Source organism: Bacillus rossius, chromosome 5 (genome assembly GCF_032445375.1).
Source record: "Bacillus rossius redtenbacheri isolate Brsri chromosome 5, Brsri_v3, whole genome shotgun sequence".
Lineage (NCBI taxonomy): Eukaryota > Metazoa > Arthropoda > Insecta > Phasmatodea > Bacillidae > Bacillus > Bacillus rossius.
The window spans coordinates 78,340,354-78,367,460 of record NC_086333.1 but is presented as its reverse complement, the minus strand read 5'-3'; the positions used below and the strand labels follow the sequence as shown (position 1 = coordinate 78,367,460).

At 38.5% G+C, this 27,107-nt stretch overlaps 2 protein-coding genes and 1 long non-coding RNA gene across 6 annotated transcripts in view; 1 reads left to right on the top strand and 2 right to left on the bottom strand.

Moving 5' to 3' along the window:
* LOC134532070 (uncharacterized) overlaps positions 1-27,107 on the bottom strand; it is a 566,709-nt gene that overhangs the window by 176,628 nt on the left and 362,974 nt on the right. The gene's annotated exons all lie outside the window — the stretch shown is intronic.
* LOC134532060 (ADP-ribosylation factor-like protein 1) lies at positions 92-19,778 on the top strand. Its single transcript, XM_063368238.1, has 5 exons — positions 92-438; positions 3,834-3,933; positions 12,124-12,240; positions 14,179-14,290; positions 16,556-19,778. The coding sequence occupies exons 1-5, from the start codon at positions 435-437 to the stop codon at positions 16,763-16,765; spliced, it is 543 nt and encodes a 180-aa protein (XP_063224308.1). The 5' UTR covers positions 92-434; the 3' UTR covers positions 16,766-19,778.
* LOC134532061 (uncharacterized) lies at positions 21,549-24,482 on the bottom strand. The gene is made up of 3 exons (XR_010075122.1): positions 24,421-24,482; positions 23,450-23,561; positions 21,549-21,910 (listed from the first exon to the last, which is right to left on the bottom strand). It is a non-coding gene; the product is annotated as an uncharacterized LOC134532061 (long non-coding RNA).

The following is a 27,107-nucleotide window of genomic DNA, read 5'->3' as shown; positions in this document are numbered from 1 at the left end:
TACACACGGAAATGTGCTGCCACCTGTTGTCTTTTACTTGAACTTTACGCGGAGCAGTTGGCAAAAATTATAATTCCCTCTGAAACCTTAGCCATTGTTGAAATTAGTTACTTTTAAAACCCAAACTACTAATCGGATGGTTTTAAACAAAAATATACAATATAATTGGAACTTCTTTTATTTTATGTTTGGTTGCATAAGGCCATGAAAAATAATTTATTTTGGTAAAGTTTAGGGTTATCAATTGGCAAGTTGCGTGATTCGTGGAGATTTGGAGTTTGGGGATATTGTCGTAGTTTGCTTTGGTGTATAAACGTCAAATTTAAATGTTTTGATCGGAGGGGTTTTGTTCTCAATTTTAATGAGTTTGTAAAGTGATTTTAAAGCTGGCAATCTATTTACTCTGAGTTGTTTAGAACACATTCCTCTTGATAATGGGTAAGTTTGTCGGCGATTTAACGTGTCCTGTTTAATGGGTTGTGTGTTTTGCACGACATTCCTTTTGTCACTTCTGTCTTGGTAGTCATAATACGATCCTACATATAGTTTTAGTTGAATTATATACGGTAGTGATGTGATTATCTTTCAAAAACACTCAAGCCACTGAACGACCATAACCTCATTCAAAAGCTGTATTGCCGCTGCGAAAGCATACTGTCGAAAGTGTTAAGTTAGGAAGTTCGTGCCTCCTAATTTTGAATTTATTTTATGAATTTCTTAATGGAAATATTTCTTTGAAAGGAAAAAAGTATTAAAATTTGAGGTTATGTAGGAGGGTAAATTTTTTATTTCGATACCGTGCGTCAAGGTTATTGTTCTGTAGGGAGAAAAACTGGAGAAAATATATTATGTCTTAGAAGTTAGCCAAGAAAAATTAAAATTAAAAACAAATATGTTAGTGTTTGATTGGTTCATAGCATAGTAGGAATATTGGAGTCAAGTTGTAGAAGTGTTTGTTGTCAGAGCAGCAACAAGTAAGTTTAATTACCTATATGTTTTAATCTACAATAGAGCTTCCACCAGGTTACAAGTAGATATGTGTGGTTAACAATACTAATTAGTGGTAAAATTCTGAAAGTACGATTTTCGAACACTAAAGATGTTTCTCTATTTACCCTAAAAACAACATTTCTAAATTCCTACTGGTTTCTGAGAAATTGCCATTTATAGGTTACCATACAATATCTGTGCATTAATGTGGCCGCAGACATTTTTTGTTTTCCCGCATGGGTCTGTGTGTTTATGTTTTGGAGAACTTGTCATTTATTGAGAATGGTCGATTAGGTTAACTACATTAAAAATACTTTTAAACATTCTGGATGGTTAGTTAGGATAATATAGCTACATTAAAAATACTTCCAAATATTTTTAAAGTTTGCTTAGGAATTACCAATTTACGATGCAGCTATTCCTGACCAGCCAACTGTTCACATGATTTCACAGTATTTTTAATGTAGCTATACTAACCTAATAAACCATGCACACTTGTTAAAAATTTTTTAATGTTGCTAGACTATTCTCTAATTTCTCGTTCACATAAGTCTATGAAAGATGAAAAAAGACATGGACATCTTTCAGAGGTTCGACTAAAGTGAAAGTAAAATATTGTTTCATAAGTATAAATTTCGATACATTACCACTCTTACATTTGTAAGGGACAAGCATGGAAATATGGGCTCTTTGGGCAGGTAATGTTCATGTGCTTGTTTTGCACATTTGTTTCTTAAGCAAAATATATAATACATACCCTAAGTAAACTATCTTAGATGTAGTGTTCTATATTAGAATGGTTAGGATTCTAGTATAATTTACAAACCCAGAATGTAATAATGATAAGGAAACTTAAAAATAAATACAAATTAATTATAAATAGTTACATTGCGGAGATACTAAAATTGTTGATATTGCAGTTGTTAGGACAATAGTATTAATATATTTTTGGAATATTTTTATAGGCTATGCTACAATAGTTAGGATTCTAGTATATTTATCAATGCCTGAAATGTAATTTACTTAAGAAACCAATTGAGTGAAAATTAAGCATATGAAAGTTACCCACCCAAAATCCTCATATGCTTACATTAGTCCCGTAAGAATTTAGGGATGTTAATGACGTAATTTACATCATATTGATGATTTCATCGATATTGTTTTAGAATTGGGGTCTCAAATAGGGTCACTGGTTGCTGCGATACAAATGGCAACTTCCGAGCCGAGTGACCTGTTTATGCCCTGGTTGATAAGCTCAGAGGGCTTGTTTTAATTAACTCCTTTAATTTGACTTTTTTTGTAATAATTTATTGTTTTTTACTGTTTTTTCGAATAAAACTCAGTGGTTTTAGTAGTAAATGTAAACTTTACATCATTTATAGCATCCGATCGACATGATTTTTTGCATATAGTTAGTTTATGGGCAAGAGAGTAACATAAGACTACATATAATTATGAAATTCCATCCCTAAGGGAGTGAACAAGGGGAAAATTCATTTTTATAATAGAAAATCATAGGACGTAAGTCATTGAGTTGGTGTAATTTCTCTATGTTCGCCACACGGTCAGATAGTAAGGTCTGGCAACTTCCTATCCTCTTTGGTGAAACCCATCCACTTAGTGAAGTTCGTGGCTGCTAGCGAACTAAAGACACTAATAACAGTTTAGTTCAGAAGTTCGTCAATAGATAACGATGCTTTAATTTTTAGCATGCTATTGTTTGATGCGTCCATCATGTTTTGCCTAATGGTTACCTGCCTTCCCACAAAATGAAGCCGAAGATGGACGTCCTTGTTTTGCTGATGCGCGTAGCCTTGATGCCTTGTGCAATCACTGGGACTTTAAAATCAGAATTTTCTTTTTTTCAAGTTTATGTCCTACGGGCTTGAAACTCGGTGGTGCTGTTCCTTATGTTATGATGTGTTTAGCCCGGGCAACGCCTGGTACTTCGGCTAGTATTTGCATAACTTGAGCTGGTCAGCAGCATGGAAGTGCTGATCGACTTCTGAATTGATGCTGATTGAGATGCCTCGAGTTACAATGGTTTTGTCACCTGCCCATAAAAAGGCATTTTTTTTTTATTTTCCATCTATCTTTCAAATGCTTGGCAAGCTAGCTATACCTTTGATGGACGGATATGTCACCACTTTGCAAACACGCGTCCTCAATATCACAGTTTGGAAACACTGGGAATTGTTTTCTTTTTTTTTCCTGGTTCGCAAGCAAATATCAACCTATTAGAAAAAGTATTAAATTCTTTTAGCAAGAGGGAAGCTATTAATGAAATTAAAAAAAATCATATTTGACTATTTAAATAAGACCATGACACAGTCGATGGAACTTTCTTTATAACGTGAGTTTTTTAAATGTTTGGAAATTATAGAATATTTTGGTACTAGATAAGTTTGGTTAGTGGTACTCTAAATTGAACTGGTCTGTTCAAAAAGTTCACATCTCCGTTTTTTTTTTTTTTTTTTTTTTTTAAACTAACTAGCTTTATTGTATGAATGCACTCTAGTGATGCGGGATCATTGTTCCTTTTGAAAATACCACTTCTTTATTTGCTTCCGTGTCGCTCCAACATGCAGCAATCAGATCACTGTCAATTTGAAATGGTCACGTCTTCTGAGAAATCGTCTTTTGTTTTATTTTGATATCCTCACAAATTTTGTTTGAAGGATGATTCGGTTACGTACTTGGTGCGGCGAGTTGCTTCGGTGGGAACGTGAACAGTGTGGGGGGAGCGGGGGCTGGGCGTATGCCTGCCGGGCCGCGAGTGTGTCGCAGCGGACGGACGGGGCGGGCGGTCGTGCTCACCCCCCGGGGCCTGGTCCTGTGTGCAGGAGGCCTGCTCAGCTACTTCCGCAACCTGCTGGGGAGCCGCGAGATGAGGATCCTCATCCTGGGGCTGGACGGCGCAGGGAAGACCACCATCCTCTACAGGTGAGGTCCCCGCGTGTCCGGGGACGTCGGGAGTGCAGACAAGTCTGGAATAAGCCTGGAACAATACGGGGTTGTCTGTAAAGTCGGTTTACGGACGATAGTTTTACGTGATAACGTCATAAGAAAACATTTATGATGAAAAATTTTATACTTTTTTAATTTTCAAATATTATTTACAATTTTTTTGCCAATTTAATTTAAATAATGGGTTTAAATATAATCACGAACGATTAGTTAAAAAGCCCGCCTTGACATGTTTGATATTATAGAAGATTCTCTCGCACGGTGGTTGGCCGGTTCTTGCACGCTCGGCTCAGGCAGAACGTGACGATTTTCCGTGTGCGCGGCCGGCGTTCGTCGATTTATAAGACGTTTATCACGTCAAAAAGTATTCCATTTTGAAAGGAAAATTTTGTAGGTAGGAATACATTTGAAATCTTAGTTCATCATAGCCAAGATTTACTTCATTAAGGTACGGTAGTTTTCCAGCTTTCACATCTATAGAATTCTGGGTTTAGCCACATCTGGATGTCTCTTATTACAGATTTTGGCTCACGTTGCAGAAGCCATTTTTATGATGCTAACAATTATGCAGCGAGCTCAAAAGTCTGCAACCTACTACTAGGTGTACATACTTGTCTGCAGAATTGCTACTAAATAGCTCCTCGTAAATTTTTATTTTTTATAATTTATCGAAGAAGCGATTTGTTCATGGATTTTGGTTTGGATGTATCTACCTAAGCCTATTTGAGCTCAGCCGAGCGTAGACTTGGATGGTAGAATGACATCATGGTGACGTTCCATAATCAGTGCGTCTATTTAAAATTGTTTTTTTGCTGGCCTACTTTTACTAAAAGCAAAAGATTCGCTATCACTGTTGTTGCAGAGAATGATGTTGGCCGGTTTGGAAGGTTTTTGTTTTAAGGATGGTGTAGTAGGATTTTTGTTAAGCTGAAAATAATAACTGGCACTGTCTAGAACTACAACGCTTTTTCAGGCAAATTTGGCACTTACATTTCAGGAGATAACAACAGTTGCATGAAGGTAGCCATGAATGGTGACATTGGCAGTGTCTGAATTCAAGTATGTATGTTGTTGTATAACTCGTGACCTTGCGTACTTCACAAATAAGGACGGTCTCAATGTTTGGTCTCTTCAAACAGTATTAGCTAGCCGATCAGTTATGTTGTATCATATTTTTCAACAAATAAATTTTATTGGAAGAACTATGTTTAACTGAAATTTAGTATTTTAAACATGTCATTAGTATCACACAAATTTAGTATTCACGTGTAGTGGTAATACAGAGACAAGCGCTGACTTGCATCATGCCCCTCCGCAGGCCGGCGGGCTAGACTCATTTTTCCAGCCCCTACTCAGTCGCACCTGTGTTTTCGTACCATGTGCGTCTGCCTGAAGACGGGAGCAGATAGTAGTTCCTGAAACGTCGCTTGTTTCTGTTTGGGGAAACTATTGTGTTTGTTTCGTCTTTTCGTTTTGTCGTGTTTTTGTCTCATTTCAACTGTTGTGCTGATTTTTTTTGAGTCAATATTTTTGTGCTGTCATCATTTGTGGGGGTTTTTTAGTTCTGTTAGTCCATTTTTCTTTGTTTTCCTTTGTTTGTTGACCATATTCCTGTTATGGAATATTATGTGGTGATTATATCCTGTTGACAACAGCAATTTTTTGCTTAATTTGTGTTTTTGTCTTTTGGGTTTTTTGTAGTTTTCTTCTACAGACATACATGTGCTTAGCAATGGCGTATGTCCAAAAGCTTACATCAAGTCATGCACTCCCATTGCACAAATCTTTCAAAGATAATAGACTCTTCTACCTTTGTTTCTTAGTTATGTGCTTGTAGCCCATTTGTTGAAACTTTCTTATAAAAATCTTAAAATATCTATTATTTTATTAAGTTTATTGATAACAGTCAAATATTGGAAGAAAATGATTTTACAAGTCTATATGTTACATCAAATATAATCTCTATATTTTTTTCAAAGTGGCAAAATTTTTATGAATCTTAAGAACGCAAGAAGTATACAGTATCATTTACTTGCATACTTCACTTCCAGTTCGGACCAGCCTTGGGATGTAAATTCCTGGGGCAAGTATTTATAAGTATATACTTCAGGCGAGTTCAAACACAGTGGAAGAACTGCTATCTGGGTTTTAGGCTGAAAAATGATTCTCATAATCTACCCGTAGTTATTTTTACTAAGTAACAATTGTATTGTGCACTGGAAAATTCCCTTGCTATGAGATGCGAGATCACACATTTGAACATGGCTTGCGGTACGTGCTTGGACTGTTGGCATCCGACCTGTCTGTGTGGTGATGTCATGGCTGCTTTGTGCGGTCAGGTGCGCCTGAAGTGGTTCCGACGACGTCCGGAACTTTGTAGCATGCCTGGTTTGACTGTATTGTATGTTGATTAGCTCTACTTTCCAGTAGTTCCTTCTATTTCACAGTGAGTCACATCATGCAACATTGATAAGTTTCATGTTATAATGCTTTCCAGATAATTTAATAATCAGTGAAAACAGTTAATCTAAGAGACACTATGAAATAAGAAATTATTTGTTCTAGTACCTTGACGGTATGTATGTGTAGATCAAGCTTTGTTCAAGTTATATTTTGTGCTGTTGCAACAAGCTGATTATAAGTGTTCTGATTAGCTGGGACATTCTACACTAGTAGACGTGTCTCGTTAGATTGTTCGACGTAGTAATGAGATGCTTCCGCCCATGCGTTGGCAATGGTTTAGTTCTGAAACAACTTTTAACATGGATATTTTCTTGAGGAAAACTGTGTGTATACTACTCCCAAGCACTGGCGGAAGCTAGTCTGTGGGGGAGTGAAGCTGATAGCTGTGTCTGTTTGCTTGTTTTGTTATCAGCAACTGGGAAGCTGTTCCCTTATCAGCAAGCAGGATTAACATGCCTCAATAATGAAACTCCACCTGCAAGGAAATAGTAACTTTTTTTAAGCTGTAAATAAATTTTGGTGCCAGTGGCGTCTGTATTATACGTACCGTCACAGGATGTACACATTCTGGAAAGTCAATGAAGTTGGAAATCAAAGGTTTTTACTTGAAATCCTGGAAAAGTCATGGAAAACACCTAGTGATAATAATTTGAGAAGGAAATGTCATGCTCCATTCTGCTATTACCCAGAATCTGAAAGCATTTTTTTTTTTTCAGCTAGGTCTTTATTGCGTAGTCATGTATGTATTAAATGGCGTATGCAGTGTTCTCTCTGAAATAAAGAAAGTAGAGAAAGAACTAGGCCAAGTATGGGGATGGCAGAGGCTGGTTTTTTAAAAATTTATTTCAGAGATTAGCAACACAAGTAAATTATTAAAAAAAATAAAATAGGGAAGTTTGAAATTTTTGTTAGGGAAAAGTCAGAGATATTGTATTACATACCGTCAAATGGGGTGAAATTGTGCCACTTTTTGTGTATTTGTTAGAATAATTCCAAAACGATTGAATTGTCTCGTTAGTAAAATACTGTGTTAGGTAGGCACATTCTTCAGCTTTTATTAGATATTCAAGGAACATTCAATACCTATTTCCATAAAGGCTTAAATGTGAGAAAATTCATGGCACAATCTCACCCCTTCATAGGGGCGAGTTTATGCCAAGTGTTACTTCAGTGTAATTTGCCTAAGAAAATTATTCTGGCATAAACTCGCCCCATTAAAGGGTCACTTTGTTCCACATTTCAAGTGCATAATATAAATAAACGTAAATAATGCTGTAAATTTACCTTCTAATAGCTTTTTGTATACTTATTCAAAAGGAGAAATTTTTGGGTAACACAACTTTTGATAAAACATACATATATTGAAATTATGTTTGCCAATTAACAAACACGGTAAACAAAGCTATTACTACTGCAAAAAAAAACATGTTACACATAAAATACTAGTGCCTAGCGTGACTTTACAAGGATAATTTTCACAAAATTAACATAGGTTTACCAAATCACATTTCTTTACCTACTTGGAAATGATACCATATACCGGTACCTAATTACTTGTGTACATACAGTAGGCAACAAAATAACATTTACATAGGTAAGCATAAACGATTCATTTTTTTAGATCCACCAAGTACAGCTCCCTTCGTGATAATTGTTTTGGGTGAGGAAGCATCTTGATAACAGCTGTTTTCTTATACCAGATTTCATCTTTTTTTTCAGGCCACTTCCAGTATTTACCAGTCCAGCTCATAGCACTTATTCTGACATCTGATTCGTCTATCGCTGTAACTGTCCCAGGATAAACTATGTCATCATAAAGAAATGCTACAAAGTCCCCAATACTAAGATCTTTCGACAGAGAATCACACACACTTGATGCCAATGTGTCTGTAACTACCACACGTCCATTTGAATCATTAGATTCAGAGTCTGACTCAATAAGATCTTCTACACTGGCATCAGTATCATCATATTGCACATCATCTTCTATATCACTGCTACTGGTGTCTTGTTGATCTCAGGTTTTCTGTTTCTGATTTTTCTGACCTGTTTTCGGTTGACTGGTACTAGGCTCATTTTCATATGCATTGCTTGACAAATCATTTGCACAAACACTTTTTCCTGGTGGTACAGTTAATTTCCGCCTTCTTGTTTTCCCATGCGTTTTCACTTCTTCGTGCCTTCTTTTCTTCAGTTCCTCTAAAAAACTGTCACTGATCCTTAAGGTTGGAGAGTTATCAGCATCTGTAACTTCTTTCATTACACTGTCACACAGTTTTGCTAGAACTTTATTTCTGTCTAGTGGCACAAGCCCACATTTCTTAAAGCCAGACTTCAAATTTTGTTGTCCTCTTACTGCAAGGTTATCCAACAAGGTCTTCAAAAGATGTGGAAACTGATCTTTTGGTATAGTAGCACATCTGCTTCCATAGGATGTCTCTTTCCACTCACTCAGAATCTTTCGCCACTCACCTTTCATGGAGCGAAAGTATGCTACGTCCAAAGGTTGTAGTAGATGTGTAGCATTTGGAGGTAACAAAATGAACGAAATATTATATTTCTCACAGAGATTTAGAACTTCTATATTCAAATGAGCACTCAAATTATCTCCCATTATAATTTTCTTTCCTGGTTGCTGTTTAAGAATTGGGAGCATAAGTTTTGTGAACCAGTCCTCAAAACACGCAGCATCGAACCATCCGGATCTGGTTCTATTGTAATGAGCCCCGTCTGGTCCCCCCTCTGTCCAAGTCTGCCACAGATTCTCAGCTTTGTAATTAATGTAAATGGGGGCAAGAATCCCTTCTGCATTTCCACATAAAATTATAGTGGTACATGCTTTCGTAGCATTTCTAATTTTTTCAGGGTACTTTGTACCTTTCATAACTATAACTTTTTTACAGCCCGGATCGTCTACCAAGTTACTTTCGTCGAAGTTCCATAAATTAGAATGTGGAACTCCTTCCACCTCTTTGGAAAAATTATCAAAAAAAGTATTGATGGTCCCTTCATCAGAACGAGCCCTAGCATGACTGATATTTCTTGCAAGTCTTGTACTTAAATCTTGTTTGTGCCTTTTGAGAAATGATTCTACCCAATCCCGCCCTAGGACATTGTTTTTAAACTTCTTTACATGTCTACCACATTTGTCAAGGTAGTTCTTTACAGTCATCTGCAAATCAAATGCAGTCAGTGGAAACCCATAAGTTGACATAGCAATAATGTACTTCGCAAACAAGCCTTCTTCATCGCTGGAAAATGTTGTCTGCCCACCTGAAGCATTTGGATGTTTACCATGGATTTTTCCAGAAAGTGTGTTTCTGTGAATGCCATATCTGTAACAATATTAACCAAGTATCAGTATAGATACAGGAAATGTTATTGCACAGAAAAAGTGTAAAGAAGTTACAAAATTTTTGGTAACTTACTTTTCAGCAGCTGCACGAACAGAAATCTTCTTTGCACGAACCTCATTCAAAGCTTTTTCCAGATTTTTTTCTGAATAATTTTTATATTGACGACTTCCACGCTTTCTCACATAGTGCCGCACCATTATTAATGAACCTAAAATGAAAAAACAAAAATACCAACATGCATTACTCTCGTTTTAATAAAAGTAATTCTGCAATGTGTTCTTTCGAAATGGTATTGATGGAAAAAATTGAGCTAGCAGTTTTTTTTATTATTTATTATTGTTGGTGTGAATTATATTTATATAATTGTTGCTTTAACTTTGGTATTTAGGCTAGATTGTTTTTATGTTGATCCAAGATGGCGTCGATTGTTCTACTCAAGGTAATGATTTTATTGTAAATACTACAAACAAAGGGGTGACTTTGTGCCGAATTAATTGGCACAAAGTCGCCCCAATAATTGTTGTGCAAAACAAAAAAAAAATTAATTCATAAAAATATTTTTTACTTATCTTACTATACATCACATCAAATTAATCATAATGAAATGCACAACAAATTGGTACTTACAAAGTTTTGTTTCAACCACTTCAGTATTGTGTTCCGGAACAAAGTGTCCAACATAACCTGCAAATGCTACTCAACCTCACAATAAACAAATAGTCACTACTTAGAAAAGGCGGGAAACAGAATTTCCAAAGATATGTACAATAGTAAAGTATCCATAGGAGCATCAATTTTCTGTCATAAAGTCGTCGTAAAACTAACACGAATCGAGGGACATTAAGAAATACGATTTTGAACAATTTCGCCCCCTATGGCACAATTTCACCCCGTTTGACGGTATTTGTATGGATACTCTGATTTAAGAAGTTGTTCGTAAGATGCCAGGGGGAAAAAATTATTTTTTTACACTTAATATAAGTTGTTTATTTAAAAAATTTATTTTTTATGAGTAAATATAATATAATAGTTCATATGAACTAGAATGTGTATGTCCTGATGCCATGTGTGAGGATGTAGGGTATCTGTGTTAGTGTCGTTACATTTCGGCATGGGCGTGAGGGTGCACCATGCAATAATATTTTTATAATTGAATATATTTCGTAATGTTTCTCTCTTGCGGAATTGCTTGATTTGAGGCAAGGCGGAATTCATTAAACTGAACCTGGACTTACTCATGAAATCATTAAAACTTAAACTTACTTTTCCTGACTTTGTTCCATAAGATATTACATAATACGTAAAATTTATCCTGCAATGTATGTGAAAATGAGCAATGTGTGTGGTACGAGGCAGGTTACACGTTAGCCATGCGACATCCGGAACTCTGTATAGATCTTCTGCATCTGCCTCGCACCATCTTCTGAACAATTATTGTTCAGAAGATGGTATGTACGGAGTCGACCTCACAACCTGTTGACCTCAATCCTGCCCTGTGAACCTCAGCATTGGTGTTCTATTAAAGTTAAATGTTCAGGAGTGTGACTGAAGATGTGTAGTAACTGACCTCATTTAAGTGAATGGCTCACAGTTTTTTGGTTACATGTTTTCTCCTTGGATTAGACGTGGTTTCTCTTAATGATGATCGGAAGCTATTGGCTACATGCTCTTCAATGTACTTTGTCAAATCGTCTAGCCTCTCTTAAATTACACTACTTTATTGATGTAATTTATAGTTGAAATATTTATATAAGCCATCAAATTACCATCATTTTTCTTTCACAATCTTGTAGATCATTCTTTTAGGTTCAATTTAAAAAAAAGATTTACTTGGTATCTTCTATGCCAGCTACAATACTACCAACTCAATAAAACCAAGCAATTGTACTTAAAAATTTGTTTCTTAATCGTAAATTAAATTTTGATGTGTGTCAAGATTTACGCATGATTTATGAAACATTTTTTTCTGAAATCTACATACCTATATTCATATGTGGAAAAAAATTTCATAATTATATGAAAGTTAGACACAGAGCTACAATTTTTTTTCTATAACACAGTTTTGAAAAGTGGTGTCTTGAAACTGTCGCTTACATACAATTACTGTCGCTTATATACAAATTTCCAAAACCTTGGAAATTTTTGTCTCGGAAACTATGTATCCTATAGCAAAAAAATTGACGTTGATCAGTAACTTCATGGGTGGTCCAGTTAAAAAAAGTTTCAAGAAAATCTGAGTTGATGGGTGTCATAGCCTAGGTGAAGTGATATGGATTGACCCCCTGGTGAATCAGGCGAGTTGTCTGTGAACGTCGGAGAAGAGTCGAAACGCGGTGGTGTGTTGCAGGTTACAGGTCGGGGAGGTGGTCACCACGATACCCACCATCGGCTTCAACGTGGAGCAGGTCACGTACAAGAACCTCAAGTTCCAGGTGTGGGACCTGGGTGGCCAGACGAGCATACGGTGAGGGGCCCTGCGTTCCGCCGCGCCCGCGGGCTGTCGCGTTTCCTGCCAGACGAGACTGTAGCCTGCATCGCGTTTGCTTTCCTCAACGGTAGTGCCTGCCTGGTTCCCAAATGTCGTGTGCGAACCAGCAGTGGTGGGTGTTTACAGACACGACATTTTAATATGCCGTTATTTAATCATTGGAAATTGTTTCTATTTATTCCATTTATTTCGTTATAAATGGGTTCTTTTGATGTTTTTTTTTACTTCATTTTATTTTTTTAAAGTACATTTGGGTAGAAATCAATTTATTTCTATAGTATCGAGTGATTATGTTAGATGTATTTGATTTCCGACTGATAATAGTTAATGTGGATTTATTGCATTTCCATTTGTATTGTTTCATGTTATTTCGGTTATTTCACATTAATATTTTCAAGTAGATAACATTTCCACACATTTCAGTCCTTTCCTTTTATTTATTTAATTACAATCATGCATTTAATCATTGAAATTATTTCTTATTTAAGTTTATTTATTTCTATATAAATGGGTTCTTTTGGTGCTTTTTGATGTTTTTTTACTTTATTCTATTAAATAACGGCATATTTTATTTAACGTGCTGGACTTGACGGCAACTACTCCCTGGTGTGGGCAGGATCAGCACCAACACAGGCTCCCTAGAGTCATATGGAAATGGATACGCCATTTCATCGCGACTGGGAGGTGTTTTTGAGGAGAAGATAACAGGGAGAAGCTGGGGCAACTCATCCCAGCATCACCGCCACCCACTCCCCCTCAGTCCCATTGTACAATGGCACGGAAACAGACGGATCAGGTAAACGAAGATGGATCTCCCGAAACATTTCACTATCACATCTCTCCTGCTTCCACAATGAATGGAAACATAAAAAAATTGCAACTAGGTTACGAAATATTAAAATAATTAAAAATATATATATATTATGCTCTAAAATCATAGCATGGGCAGAATTTACATAAATAATAAAGACAATGTAATAATAGAACACTAAAATATTTTTGTACGTCAAACAAATTTTAACATATTGGGAACTTAAACAAACATGGGACTTCCACCGCAGCCAAGTACTCGGTTTCTATTGGTTGCAAGGACCAATGTAAATGGAATAGCTCAGCATTTGCCAAGCTAATCCGTACGGGCCTGTCTCCCTTCTGCGTGCTATTATAAAAACTCTATTCCGTGAGATCTTTATCCGTTTCCGTGTCATTGTAGAACGGGCCTTAACCATGACGGATGACAGATGCAGGATGGAAGAGAGGGGGTAGATGGAGTGTCACTGGGTTCTTCCTGCTTGCCGCCTCTCTCACCCTCCCAGACGACCAGACCACCTTTGTCACCACAGTATTTGCTTTATGAACAGTCCCCCTTTTAGAACTAGTCATAAAACACAATTTTTTCTTTAACTGCGACGTCCTGTTTCAAAAGAGACCCCTGGAAATTACTCCACTGATGAGGAAGTGGCACCAGAAAGAGTCTAGTAAACAACGAATAAATTTGCTCATTTAATTAATTTTCAAGTGCTATGTACTTGAATCACAATTTCCACGCCATAAAATTTTTTTTTTTCCATAAACTCATAATCAAAAAGTCTGGGGTCGCATTACATTCAAAGTGGAATTATTTTAGGGTAAATACGGTAGGTAGTTGTGATGTGGTCAGTTGTGGTGCATACATTAAATTTTACATTATTTTTTAAAGGTGGTTTTACTGTTTTTGATTTGCAGCGTCTTTAAGGAAATACGACACATGGACAGTACATAACTTCTTTTTCCTTTGTGCGTGCCGTGATTCATTATCATTAATTCATCGCTGACTGACTGATCAATGAGATTTTCGGGGATTTATCATGACCCCAACAAGAGCGTTTTCTGAGTACGTGTGACCTGCAGCGGGTGGTGGACGGTGTGTTCCAGGCCGTACTGGCGGTGCTACTACTCCAACACGGACGCCATCATCTACGTGGTGGACTCTGCAGACAGAGACAGGATAGGCATCTCCAAGGATGAGCTGTTGTACATGCTCAGGGTATGGCATGCTGCTCATGTGTACAGCCGTTTACGCAGTCATTGCTTTGAATATATATACTGTATAGAAGTCACCAGCCCAGGTTAAAATTTCTAATACGGTTTGAGGTAGTTGGTTAATTCACCGCCGCAATCGCCACCATCTCTAGGGCATCGACTTGTGGTGGTCCCTAGCGGACAAGTGTCGAACTCTTCAAACACCCCTTCCTCCTCCCGTTGAACGACCTTGAGCTGCAGTGAATGATGGGTGGGGGGTGCGGGGGAATGACAGCGGGCGACAGTGCTGCGCTCTAACGTGTAAATAACAACTAAGACGATACAGGGCGTTACTGCAGCGCACTGCAGCGGTGAAGTTCCCAAGCTGCTCATCATGCGCTCCTGAAAAATGTAGAGTAAATCCTATCCACTCGTGACTTCTACACAGTATATATATTCAAAGCTCATGGCGAAATACTTGTATCTTGAAAACAGTGTACCGATTGAGAAACATTGGTCATTTTTTATCATTTTTTTCTTTTTTAGACGACAAAGCTTAAGAGTTTTCCCATCAAAAATGTCATATCAACACAGTACCAGAAGTTTTCCTTACCATTATCCTTATAATACATCTTTTAATACGTTTTGGAGTTATTAGATTTTCCCGCCTAATAAGTACACAAAAAAGTAAAAAAAAAATTTTTTTTTGCTCAATATTATTGCTGATACAACCTGATCATTGTGACAGTACTGGTTTTGTAGTGTAGTCAAAGAACCACAAAAAAACACTATCATGTTTTATTTTTCAAACAGTCTCTGATTTAACACACAATTTTCAGTGGTTTCATTCTTAAATTTAGTTACAGAATGAAAAATCCACCATTTACTGCACTTAAAACTCAAAAACCAATAACGATGGCATAAAAACATTTATAAACACTCAAAAACTTGACTAAATTCTGCATTTGAATACACAGCATAAGTAGTTAAAATTATTTCACTATTGTGAAAGGGTAGCAGAAAAAACATTAAAAAAAAAGTTTTTTTCCCCAACTTTTTTTAAAACTTTATGCAAGGGAAAAAATAAACAAACTTAGTTTACGAGGCTTCCGTTAAACAAAACAAGTGAATAATTAGGGTTTAAAATGTAAATATGAACTACTTATTTTCATTAATATTTCATGATATCAAAAAAAATTGCACTGTTTCATTAAATGGATTAGATTTGGCATAATTTTGCAGTTTGGAGAAATTTTTTGACCTATAAGTAAACTGTATGTTTGCGTAGAATTTAATCCTGTAGCCTATATTTTCCGACCATCTGAACTATATAACCCATGAAATGAACTATATAACCCATGAAAATCCCACTTTTTTTTACCTCTTTTTTTGATAAGTTTTCCTGCTTAAGGAGCACATTTTGTTTAAATTTTACATTATTTTTTAAAGGTGGTTTTACTGTTTCTGATTTGCAGCGTCTTAAAGGAAATACGACACATGGACAATACATAACTTCTTTTTCCTTTGTGCGTGCCGTGATTCATTATCATTAATTCATCGCTGACTGACTGATCGACAAGATTTTCGGGGTTCATCATGACCCCTACAAGATGCGACAGTGTTAGAGAACAAGACACCATTATATTAGAGAAAGACGTCCGGGAAAACATGTTTCGATCTCCGCCCGAGAAATCTGACGCTCATGTTTTAGTTAAGGAAAAACAGCAAACAGGACAGTGGCGTAGCCAGGATTTGTGTATGGGGGGGTGTTAAGAAGCATGGCCTCCCCTTTATTAAAGCAGGGGGTTCGGGGGGGGGGGGGGGTCCTCCCCCAGGAAAATTTGGATTTTAAGGTGTAAAATAGTGCTGTTTTAGCAGTTTTCGGTTCTTAAAATTTAAATATTATAATGGTAAAAATTTTAATATGAAATTTGTTTGAGTGATGAATAAGAAATTAATTAAAGATTTGGTGCTAAGGGGGGGAGGGGGGGGGGTGAACCCCTAACCCCTAACCCCTAACCCCTAACCCCTAACCCCCCCCCCCCCCCCGGTTACGCCCCTGAAACAGCATGATACACAAGGGTGACGGAAATACAAACACAATCGGTGGGATGACAAGTAGATGAACGACGACCAAAACGGGACATCGATGATTCCCGTTGAAACTACACGTGTTGGCGTTCGACACGCCGGTGAAGTCTGTAATCCGACGTGGCGGTGGTGGTGGTCTACTGTGTAGACGGGTTGTCGGCGAGGGGCGACGCCATGTGCATGCGTGTGTGTTGGGCAGGAGGAGGAGCTGCAAGGAGCGATCCTGGTGGTGCTGGCCAACAAGCAGGACATCGAGGGCGCGCTGAGCGTGGCGGAGGTGCACCAGGCGCTGGGCCTGGACGCGCTCAAGAACCGCACCTTCCAGATCTTCAAGACGTCCGCCACCAAGGGCGAGGGGCTGGACTCCGCCATGGACTGGCTCTCCAACGCCCTCCAGAGCAGGAAGTGAGGTGTCCGCGGGCGGGCGTCTCTCGCGAAGGAACTGGCTCTTCCCCCCGCGCGTCCCGGGACTCTGGGGCGGACTCTCCCCACGTCGACTCGCTTCGCTCCTCGTGAAGGAGGGGATCGTTAATTTATGTGTTGTCGTCTCGCATATCATGTTTTCATTAAAGATTTTATGTTGTCTGGATTTTTTCACTTGTGTTTTGGTTTCGGAGTGTTTGTTACTGTATGTCAAGTGCCTACCTTTTATCCTTGAAACTGAAATGTTATTTAGTAATTGGTTCATGAGCCTATCTGTCGGATGACGTTGCCCAAAGAAAGTTTGTACAGGCGGTCAATCTTTTTAATCTTGAGCTTTTCAAAAAAATAACATTTTTACAAATACATAGACTTAACTTTTTTGTAAAATATAAAGTGATACCTATGACATTTCTTTGTTCACTATCCTTCTACTTTCGCTATCCATGCAAGGGTGGAAGTAACCCAGCTACTTACTTGATGCACAAGTCTCTTAACTGCTGTAAGGAAAATGCATTTATTTATATATATATTTATAATTAGAGATGGACGAGTCTGTAAATTGTTGCGAGAGTTGAGCCGAGTTCAGTAATAATACCTTCAAGTTGAATCGTGTTGAGTCCACACTACGTAATTTTTTAGTAGAGTCGAGTCCTTAAAAATCGAGCCAATCTCAAGTAAATGCAGAAATTTTAGAAAATAATTTAATGTTCCTGGTGTTTATGTTAATGTACCATTAGCATCAAAGTTATATATCAAAGTTTATGTATGTTTTGAAGAAGTTAGTCATTTGTGTCAAGTGAATAAATATAATATAATGATAAATTTTACCTATTTATGATTTCATTTAAAATTTAGTATATAGTTGGGTATGTTGGTTGTGTAAGGTTAGCAATGTTAAAAATACTGTTAAATTGATTGAATAGTTTGTTAGATTAGCAACATTAAAAATAGTATAAATTAGTAAGAACAATTGTTCAGCTTAAAAAAAAGATATTTTATAAATTGGTAGTTTCTAATATGATTTAATGCTATTTTTAATGTACCTAACCAGTTATTAAAATGGTGAACTACTTGTATTACAATGCTTAAAAAAAGGACTTGAAAACTGCCAAAAAGTAACAATTAAAATTGTATTATTTTGAATTTTTATGAACAAAAGGCTCTCCATCAGAATCAAATTCCGACTACAGAATTTTTTTTTTTTTAAAGAAACCAGTCTTATTATAAAAACTGTGTTTTGTGCTTAGCAGCATAATCTCTCAATCTTAGTATCGACTAAAATAAAACCCTTTTTAAAAAATTTTAAAAATATGTTCCCCTTAAACTATCTTCAACTACCTTTTTTAATGCCATTAAATGGATGTGCAAAATATAATGAGCATAGACTATAACCTTATTGAAACAAAAAATGTTAAATAGAAAATTTACTCTTAGTTTTTTTTTCTGCCATTTTGTAATTGGAAACAAATTTTCCGATTTAAAAAACGGCAATACTTATGCATTTTGAAATGTAACCTCAAGAATTCTTTGAAAGAAAAAAAAGGCATTAACGTACATGTAAAATAAATGTTAACTTTTGTTGTAAACAGTGTCAAAGATAAGATAAACGGTGCAACACTTTTGTTTTGTGCTGAGCAGCGATATATCATCAGTTTCTGCTGCAGTAGGGGGGAAAAACATTAATTTCATACAATATTTTCTTTACATAGTTTGTTTGCTATGTTACAAATCTATTATCTTGCAGGAGAACATTCCAAAGTGGCGTCTTTTTCCAGCATTCTGAAATTTAATATCGGATAAATATTTTAAGTTCTCGGGCAGTGTAATTATGTAAAATAACTACTTGTAAGAAAACTGGACAAATATTATTAAATTACACTGTAAAATGTTTGAAAAATAATGGTTTGTGATTTTGATTTTATGCTTGTTGCACCCATCAAATATGTATCGCGTTATAAAAAAATAAAATTGAGTTGAGTCTTGTCAAGTGCAATGAACTCGACTGTCGAGTTGAGTCGAGCTTAGCTGCTCGCTCGACTCGGATCAAGTTATGAGTCTCGTCCCATCTCTAGATGTCGTACTTCATATTGTCTCAATTTTAAGTTATAATCTATCTTGTCTGAAATATTTTTTCTATTGTTTGTAAAGTGCCTACTGTGAGTTTATCCTAGCATTAAATGTCTGTTACGTATGTCTGCCTTCTTCAAATTGATTTACAAGTGCTGTCAGAAAAATTCCACATTAATGGTTAACAAGACAAGGCTTGAACACGCAAAATAGGTACATAGTTTTGTTCCTTGGCTCTGTCTATGAATATTCTTTTGATTTGTCAGTGAGTATGGTGCAATTAGTTTTAAAAAACTTGTTTCACTTTATTATTATTATTTATTATCTCTCTCTCTCTCTGTTAAAAAGTGGCCAGTTCTTTCAACAGTTTTCTACTGTTTGGTACAGATGCTTATTTTACTTGCTATTAATTTAATTGTATATATTTGTGCATATTTACATATTTATATTTGTATATTATTTCATTTTTAAAAGAGTGTTTGCAACGGCCATGCTGTGGTTGGGTATCTTTGTTCTTGGGTAATATGTTACAGTGATACTTCATGAGAGAGTAAAAAATCTTTTTTGCAAGTCACTTTTGAACATTATGTGGTAGATTGTTGCACTATTGTTATGTGTTGCTGCTTTCATTGTCCTACATCATTTGTTCGAAAGTCATGTATTCCAAAAATTATGATGATAAACTACTTTTGAACAAACAACTGTGTTAAAGTAACCGAGACACTCAGTTTTAGAAAAAAAAATGTGTTAAGAACAAAAATTTCTAAGACAAACTTTTTGGATGATCACGAGTGAACCTGTGGAATGTTTAGCAAGGTAGAACCAAGTGTCATTTGAAACAACAGATAGCTGGGTAAAAAAACATTGTTTGAACTTAATTTGTTTACCATAGAGTAACTTGCATTAAAGTCATGTCCTCATTGATTTTAAAAGTAGTATTACTGAAGTTATCCAAAGGTGTGTACAGTCAAACCTCTATCTATCGAACTCGCATGTATCGATTGTCCGTGTTTATCATATACTTTCTACGGTCCCAGCAAAATTGCCATACAACTAAGGTTAAAAAAGTCCGCTTGTACTGATGTCCGAATTATCGTTTTGTCCGCATTGATCGTACAAAATATGTGGTCCCGTCACTATAAATTATAATAGATGATCGTTTAACCATAAATATTTTGCAGAAATAACCATTTCTTAGAAAGAAACCGTAATAAAAACAGTAACGATAGTATACAGTAGTAAAAATCAACTTAAATCTGCAGCCAAGTAATGGAGCACGTAAATATGAAGAAAAGACAAATGAACAACGACTTACGAAGAAATTGGATGATGTACCATAACTACAGTACAAACCCAAATGTTATCCAAAGATAATTACCATAAAAAGAACGAAAGATTCTTTGTCGATACCATAATTACTACAGAAGCACGATAGCTACCACATTTGCACTACAGTTACCGTAACAACCGAGGTGTATATTTACCGTGACGGTAATGTTTTTATTTATGACATATTAAAAATAAAGAACATTATTGAAAAATAGGATGTTAAATTTTTATATGTACGTTTGGCACATGTTGCGAAGAAATAATGCGATCTGAAAAAATGCAGTACTACTACGAAAAGTGAAAAGGGTAATCGTGGATTTTTAGGTTATGGCAGTCTCTCTCGTTTTTCAGTAATATCGGCCGAAAATTAACAAGCGTATCGGAAGTCGGCAGAAATGCCGATTCAACTAAATATTTGCATAATCGGCTTCTTCAGTACAGCTCTACATTTGATGACATGAGTAAACATATTTCAGACTTCAGGATATTGAAAAAGACTTTAATTTCCATGTAGATTTATTGTGCGTATGTTTTTTTTTTTGCAAGGGTAAATTGAATTAAGTAAAATACTTCCATTTTTATTTATTTTTCAACTGATTTAACTTTAATGATAAGTAACTGATATATTTCTGACACTAATTTTGAGGTTGAAATATTTTTAAAAAATTCTTAGAGTGAAGTCCACATCTATTGAATGTCCACATTAACTGAATTTTTTTGTTGGTCCCCTGAAAAACGATAGATAGAGGTTTGACTGTATTGTGTACCCTACATCAGTTTATTCTAATGTTGTCTTAAAATTGGTTATAGCAACTTAATTTTTGGAAAAATTGGTTTTTCCTGAATGCATTTTAGGTTGTCTTAAGTTTATAACAAATTACTTTAGGACGAATGACAGAACTAGACCTTTAGGACAAGCAACATATTATCACTACTTTGCATGTAAGTTGTTATATATCCCTGGCTTGCAGATGTGGTTTCAGTTTTGTTGATTAAACAAATTATGGTGAGATTTTGCCTTAATAATCTTAATATATATACAGTAATTAATGTAATGACTTGTGATCCTACCTTTCTTCAACAAAAGTTTGAACAAAAAAATCACTGTCGTTTGCATTATAAAAACTGATCAAAAATATTTTGTTTAGGCTTTTATTTTAAAACCTTAGAAATTACGTACTGTGCACAAAAATTTACTTAGTTTCGAGATATAGGTTTCCTCGTCATAGAGAAAAAATGAACATAAAAAATATGAAAAAAACTTGATTAACCATTGAGGACATAAAATCAGTCACAGCTTAAAACTTACTGAGAATAATTACAATAAAATTTATAAGGATTATAGACTATCAACATAGCATCTTGAATTTTTTTGTCATATTAATTTTATTGTCACTAAAAGAAAAGTAGAATACAATAAATTAAATTTGAAACAGTGTCTGCACCAGATAAAAATTGATACTACACAATCAGTCAAACATTTTTCTCCATGTTTAGTAGTTCCAATTTTGTTTTTTTAGAGTTTTGTTCAATTGATCAGTTACTGTTACCATATCACACTTAAATATTTTATCAGGTGGACTTTAGACAAAAAAAAGATTCATTACTGAGTTGACTTCTATGCCTTAGAAACAAGAAACACTATCATGCAACTTCCTTCTCCTTGATGTCTAGCGAAGCCATCCTCTTGCGATTGTGAGTGAGCATCCCGCATCCCACATGAAAGAATGATTGCCTGTACAACACATCAAATAAAAAATACATTGCTGAGTGGGTTACTATTCATTGAAACAGCTGAGAAACACTCTCATGCAAGACAAACTTCCTTCTACTTGATGTCTAGAAAAGCTATCCTTCTCTTGTGATCATGAGTGAGCATCCCGCATCCGTCATAAAAATGAACAATAATTACCTCAAAACAATGTGTGTCGAAATCTGTTGACAGGAATAGAAACTACTTGTAAATTTTTTTTTGTATGAGATAAGTTGATTTTCGTACAAATGTGTGTCCTTTTCATTAAATGTGCTTTTTTTTTTAACATGCTTCCTTTTTATAATGTACTTCCTTTTTGACGAATGTGCTTTCTTTTTTAGAATGTGTTTTTTTTTTTTTATGATGAATGAGCATCGATGAGTTTGTACTCAGGACATGATTGGCCTCGTGGTTCGGAGATGACTGGTCTGTACGCCTGACATAAAACATGGCCTTTTTAAAATGTTGGTCACGTATCGACAAATAATACCTCTTGGTTCAGAGATGCTTGTACATGAACGGTTTAAAATGTTTGCCGAGTATCGATGAAAAATACCTCTTCACTACTGATTGGATGTGTTTGACCACCTACTGGATGCACCTGGATGTGGTTGGCCATCGACTTGACATACCTTGCCACCAACTGGATGTGATAGCCATTCCAACCTTCTGCATGGTCACCAACTTGACATGAATAGCTTACTTCCAAGAAGTGACTGGTCATAGACTGGATTTGTCTTGCCACTTGACTGGAGATGTCTCATCAACAAATGGATGTGTCTGGCCACCAACTGGTCATGTTAGCCAGTCCGAAAACTGGAAATGCCTAACATAATGGTAATGTGTCTCGCCTACAACTGGACGTGTCTTGCCTACAACTGGACATGTCTTGCTTACAACTAGACATGCCTGGCAAACCGAATGGGGGATGCACCACAACGCTGAACGTACAATAACGCCGAATACCATAACGCCGAATGGCAAATTGACTACAACGCCGACAGCTCGAAAACTGCTGTGTACCACAACGCCGAATCACAACGCCGAAATACATTAATGCCGAAAAATGTCATTGCAGGACTGCCACAAAGGTTAGGTTAGGTTAGGCTAGCCTAGCCTAGGCTAGGCTAGGCTAGGCTAGGCTAGGCTAGGCTAGGCTAGGCTAGGCTAGGCTAGGCTAGGCTAGGCTAGGCTAGGCTAGGCTAGGCTAGGCTAGGCTAGGCTAGGCTAGGCTAGGCTAGGCTAGGCTAGGCTGTGGTATTTCGGCGTTAAGATACATTGAAGAAACACACACAAATTCATTCAGTTGTTTTTCATTTTGCTCCTGTGGCCCCCCCCCCGCAGCAACATTTTTCGCCGTTACTGTATTTTGGCGTTGTGGTACATACACAGCAGTTTTCTAGCTGTCGGCGTTGTGGTCAATTTGGCATTTGGCGTTATTGTAGATTCTGCGTTATTGTACGTTCGGCGTTGTGGTAACGACCCAACCGAATGATGTGCATGGCCACCGATTGGACATACCTGGCCACAAACTGAATGTTCCTGGCCGCCGATTTCATGCGTGGTCACTGACTGAAGGTGTCTAGCCAACATCTGGACGTGCCTGGTTAATCGACTGTCATGTAGAACTGCCCTGAAACCACATGTCAAGTCATGTAAAGGTCTCGCTTCACATTCTAAAAAGATTGTAGAAAAGAGAAGTGGTTGTAATTTTTTTATTTAATTTTTACTTGTAGAAATTACATTATTTTTTTTAAACTTGTCACTTTAATGGTAATTATAATTAAATTAAAATTTTTTTTGCATCCATTTTAAGGATCAAGCTGACAACATGAATAAATCTAAAGAAATTAGTAGGTACATTGAGTGATTTATTGATGAGTTTTGGAATGTTTTCTGAATTTCTAGGTGAACTATCACGAATTTTCTAAAATGGCATCAATATGCCATCATTGGCTTACTGGAGGCAGGTAGACTAGGAATTTAAGCAAATTTAGGATTCAAGCCACTTTTAATAAGCAATTTTTTCCTAAAATTCCTTTTAATTTGTGCATCGTCTAGGGATCGAACCAATCATTATTTGAACAAGTGATTTTTTAAATAATTTTTTGAATTTTCACCAAATTTCTAGCATTAAAATTACGGATTTTTAAGATGGCACACAAGATAGGGGAAGTCAAGTTGATAAATACTGCACTCTAGTGGATACAAATTAAACTAATATTACACTAGCACACTTAAGCAGATGAAAAAAATAATTTTGGATCCAAGATAATGTCCTTCAGTGAACCCTTCTTTTCACAGACGAGAGAGCCAAAACCCGAAGTTCATGCTTTTTTTCCGTATCTTTAATGTAGCTGTCCTAACCAAATCAACCGTCCACAATTGTCCGTGTGTGACGGCATGTTTGCATAGGCAACTTATGAAATACTTTATTTGTGTGAAATATAATTATGTGTCGAGTAGAAATTTTACGGAATAATGATCCATACTTCAGGAAAACGTAGCATTCAACATGTGTTTATGAGCAGCGCACACGCCACAAACATGGCGGCCAACTTTTCGACTGTCTGCTGTCGAGTTCGCCAAGATCAAAGAAGCTTCTTCAGATTTCCTATAGATGTAATACTGTAAGTAATAATAACGTGGCAACCTAGTAACTATACCTAAGTTCTGCAATGTTGATTCCACAACATGTAAAATGTGGCTGTTACTTTCCTTCTTCTATTTGTTATCTTAATTATGTGTGTTTTAAAGTATTTATAATGTAGCTAACCTAACCTAATTGACCATTAGTATTGACGTCCCTCGGCTTCAGGTCCCCGTTTTCCCGTTGAAATAAATGTCCTGTTATGCCCGTACTGCCCTCGTCGGAGAGGTGTGGGTCCAGGCCAACGTGGCCGGGACCGGGAAAGGCGGGACCTGGAGGGAGAGTGAAGTGATTGCGAGGAATGTTGGTAGGTTGTCGCAAGCAGAACACGGCATTAACGAATTTCACGAGCCGTCTTTTATTAACGCTTATAAAGTCCTGCCGCAGCCTGGCGGAACCGTCGCGGAACAAGTGCCCTACCACGGCGACACGGACTCCCTGATGACGGGGCGGTTCTCAAATACGTTTCGGCGCGAATCGTAAAGTTTACTAATGCTAGGCTGACCCAGTGAGAAAGGGCCCGAAGACGGAACGCTGTACATACGCGGCCCGTTACGTAATGTTCCGTGGACGGCGAAAAGTTCAGAGACTCGTAGCACCACGTTCGCGTTGTAGAAACTGCCCGCTAGACACGTCTCCCGATGACTCGTAAGTTAACAATGCTAAGCTGATTCGCGGTGGCAGCTCAGCTGCCGTGACCGACTGCGGACTGAGCGAACGTTCAATCCCGAGCGCAACGTGCGCGGCTCGCGGAGCAACGAACACGTCTGTCTCCGCTCGAGACCAGGACGCGACTGCCTCTCCCCGCTCGCCCGCGGGCCGGCGCCCGCGGGTGGCGGGGAGGGAGGGGAAAATCGGCCGGCGTGGGAGAGAGCTCCGTCCCGCGGCGCGCCAGGCTGCAATTACATACTACGGCGAAGCACTTCAGAAAAAGTTATTGAATTATTTACAAAGACATACACGAGACATTAATTACACAGCGAACTTGCACAATGAATAATAAATAAAATAAGTTAATTACACACATTCAAATCCCTTAATCGTTTACAAATATATACACACTGAAATAAAAGATAAAGTCACATAGAAAAAACACTCGTTGGCATGCTAGGGCGCACGCGGGTGCGTCCCTGGCCGTCGCACACACTGGGGTTCACTGGGGGGGAAAATAGGCCCCCTCAGGCCCGCGTCGGTGGCCAGGTACGGCCTCTGTATCTGGGAGGGTACGACGACTGTCGTCATATGCCCCCCCTCTCCCGAGGCCGTCCTGGCCCCCGACGCCGACCTAGACCGGCAGCTGCGTCCGCGTCCGGCCACTTGTCTGGTCGTCGGAGCTCGTCACGTCATTCCGTCCGGGTCGGGCAAACTGGGGCAGGAGCTGCATCACGCTGCAGCGTAACCCCCCGTCGGTCGTTTGTCTTACGTCGCGGGGTTTGCGCTGACTCCCCCACTCGTAGTCCCGGAGGTAGTGGGGGGCCGTCTTCTCACGCGTGGACCGGCGCAACGCCGGTCCCCTCCCCGCGTGAGCGGTCATCCTCGGCTCCCCGGAAGGCAAGTCCAGGACCACCTGCTGGGCCCTGTCGACATCGCCCTCCCCACTGAGGAGCCGGACCGTTACCCCGTCTGTCACGTCCTTGCTCACGTCCGTCCCCGTCACCCGCCGTTCCCAGGAGTGGACGTACCTCCGTCCACGTCTCTGGGTAGGCTCCGGCAACGTCACCACTGGTTCACTCAGGTCGACCAGGTCGCCCTGAGCAGTGTTGTCATGTGTTACGTCCTCGATGAGCGGTCCATCAGTGTCGTTGGCGTAGGCGCTGACGTCATCAGGCGGGAGCACCCGGTCCACAAAGCGCTCCAGCTCTGCCATGCTTGCGCCACGCGGACCCCTTCCGCCCCTTCTGACGGGCGTCCGTTCCCCGCCCCCTCTTGCCAGTTGCCAACCACCGTTCCCCTTTTGCTGTCCCCCCGTAGGAGGCTGAGTCGGTGTCGTCGTGGGGGCCCGTCCATGTGTCGTGCCCCAGGTGTCGTCGTCCCTGTCAACGTTCCTGCCAACCCCCCGCAGTGACTTGGGGTGGGCGTGTCCTCGTCGACGTCCCTGATCCGGCTCCGGTGGCGTCACCACGGGGTCACCGAGGTCGACCAGGACTCCTACTGCGACGTTGTCATCGGTCCTGTCCCGTGTGTCACCGTCCCCGTCAGCGTTCTCGCCTGCCACTCGCCGTGACCCGGGGTAGGCGTGTCCCCGTCGACGTCCCTGATCCGGTTCCGGTGGCGTCACCACGGGGTCATCGAGGTCGACCAGGACTCCTACTGCGACGTTGTCATCGGTCCCGTCCCGTGTGTCGTCGTCCCTGTCAACGTCCCTGCCAACCCCCCGCAGTGACCTGGGGTGGGCGTGTCCCCGTCGACGTCCCTGATCCGGCTCCGGTGGCGTCACCACGGGGTCACCGAGGTCGACCAGGACTCCTACTGCGACGTTGTCATCGGTCCTGTCCCGTATGTCACCGTCCCCGTCAGCGTTCTCGCCTG

Coding starts and splice junctions, on each gene's coding strand:
- LOC134532060 (XM_063368238.1), top strand. Junction 3,934..12,123: donor AAGACCACCATCCTCTACAG/GTGAGGTCCCCG, acceptor GGTGTGTTGCAG/GTTACAGGTCGGGGAGGTGG. Junction 12,241..14,178: donor GGTGGCCAGACGAGCATACG/GTGAGGGGCCCT, acceptor GGTGTGTTCCAG/GCCGTACTGGCGGTGCTACT.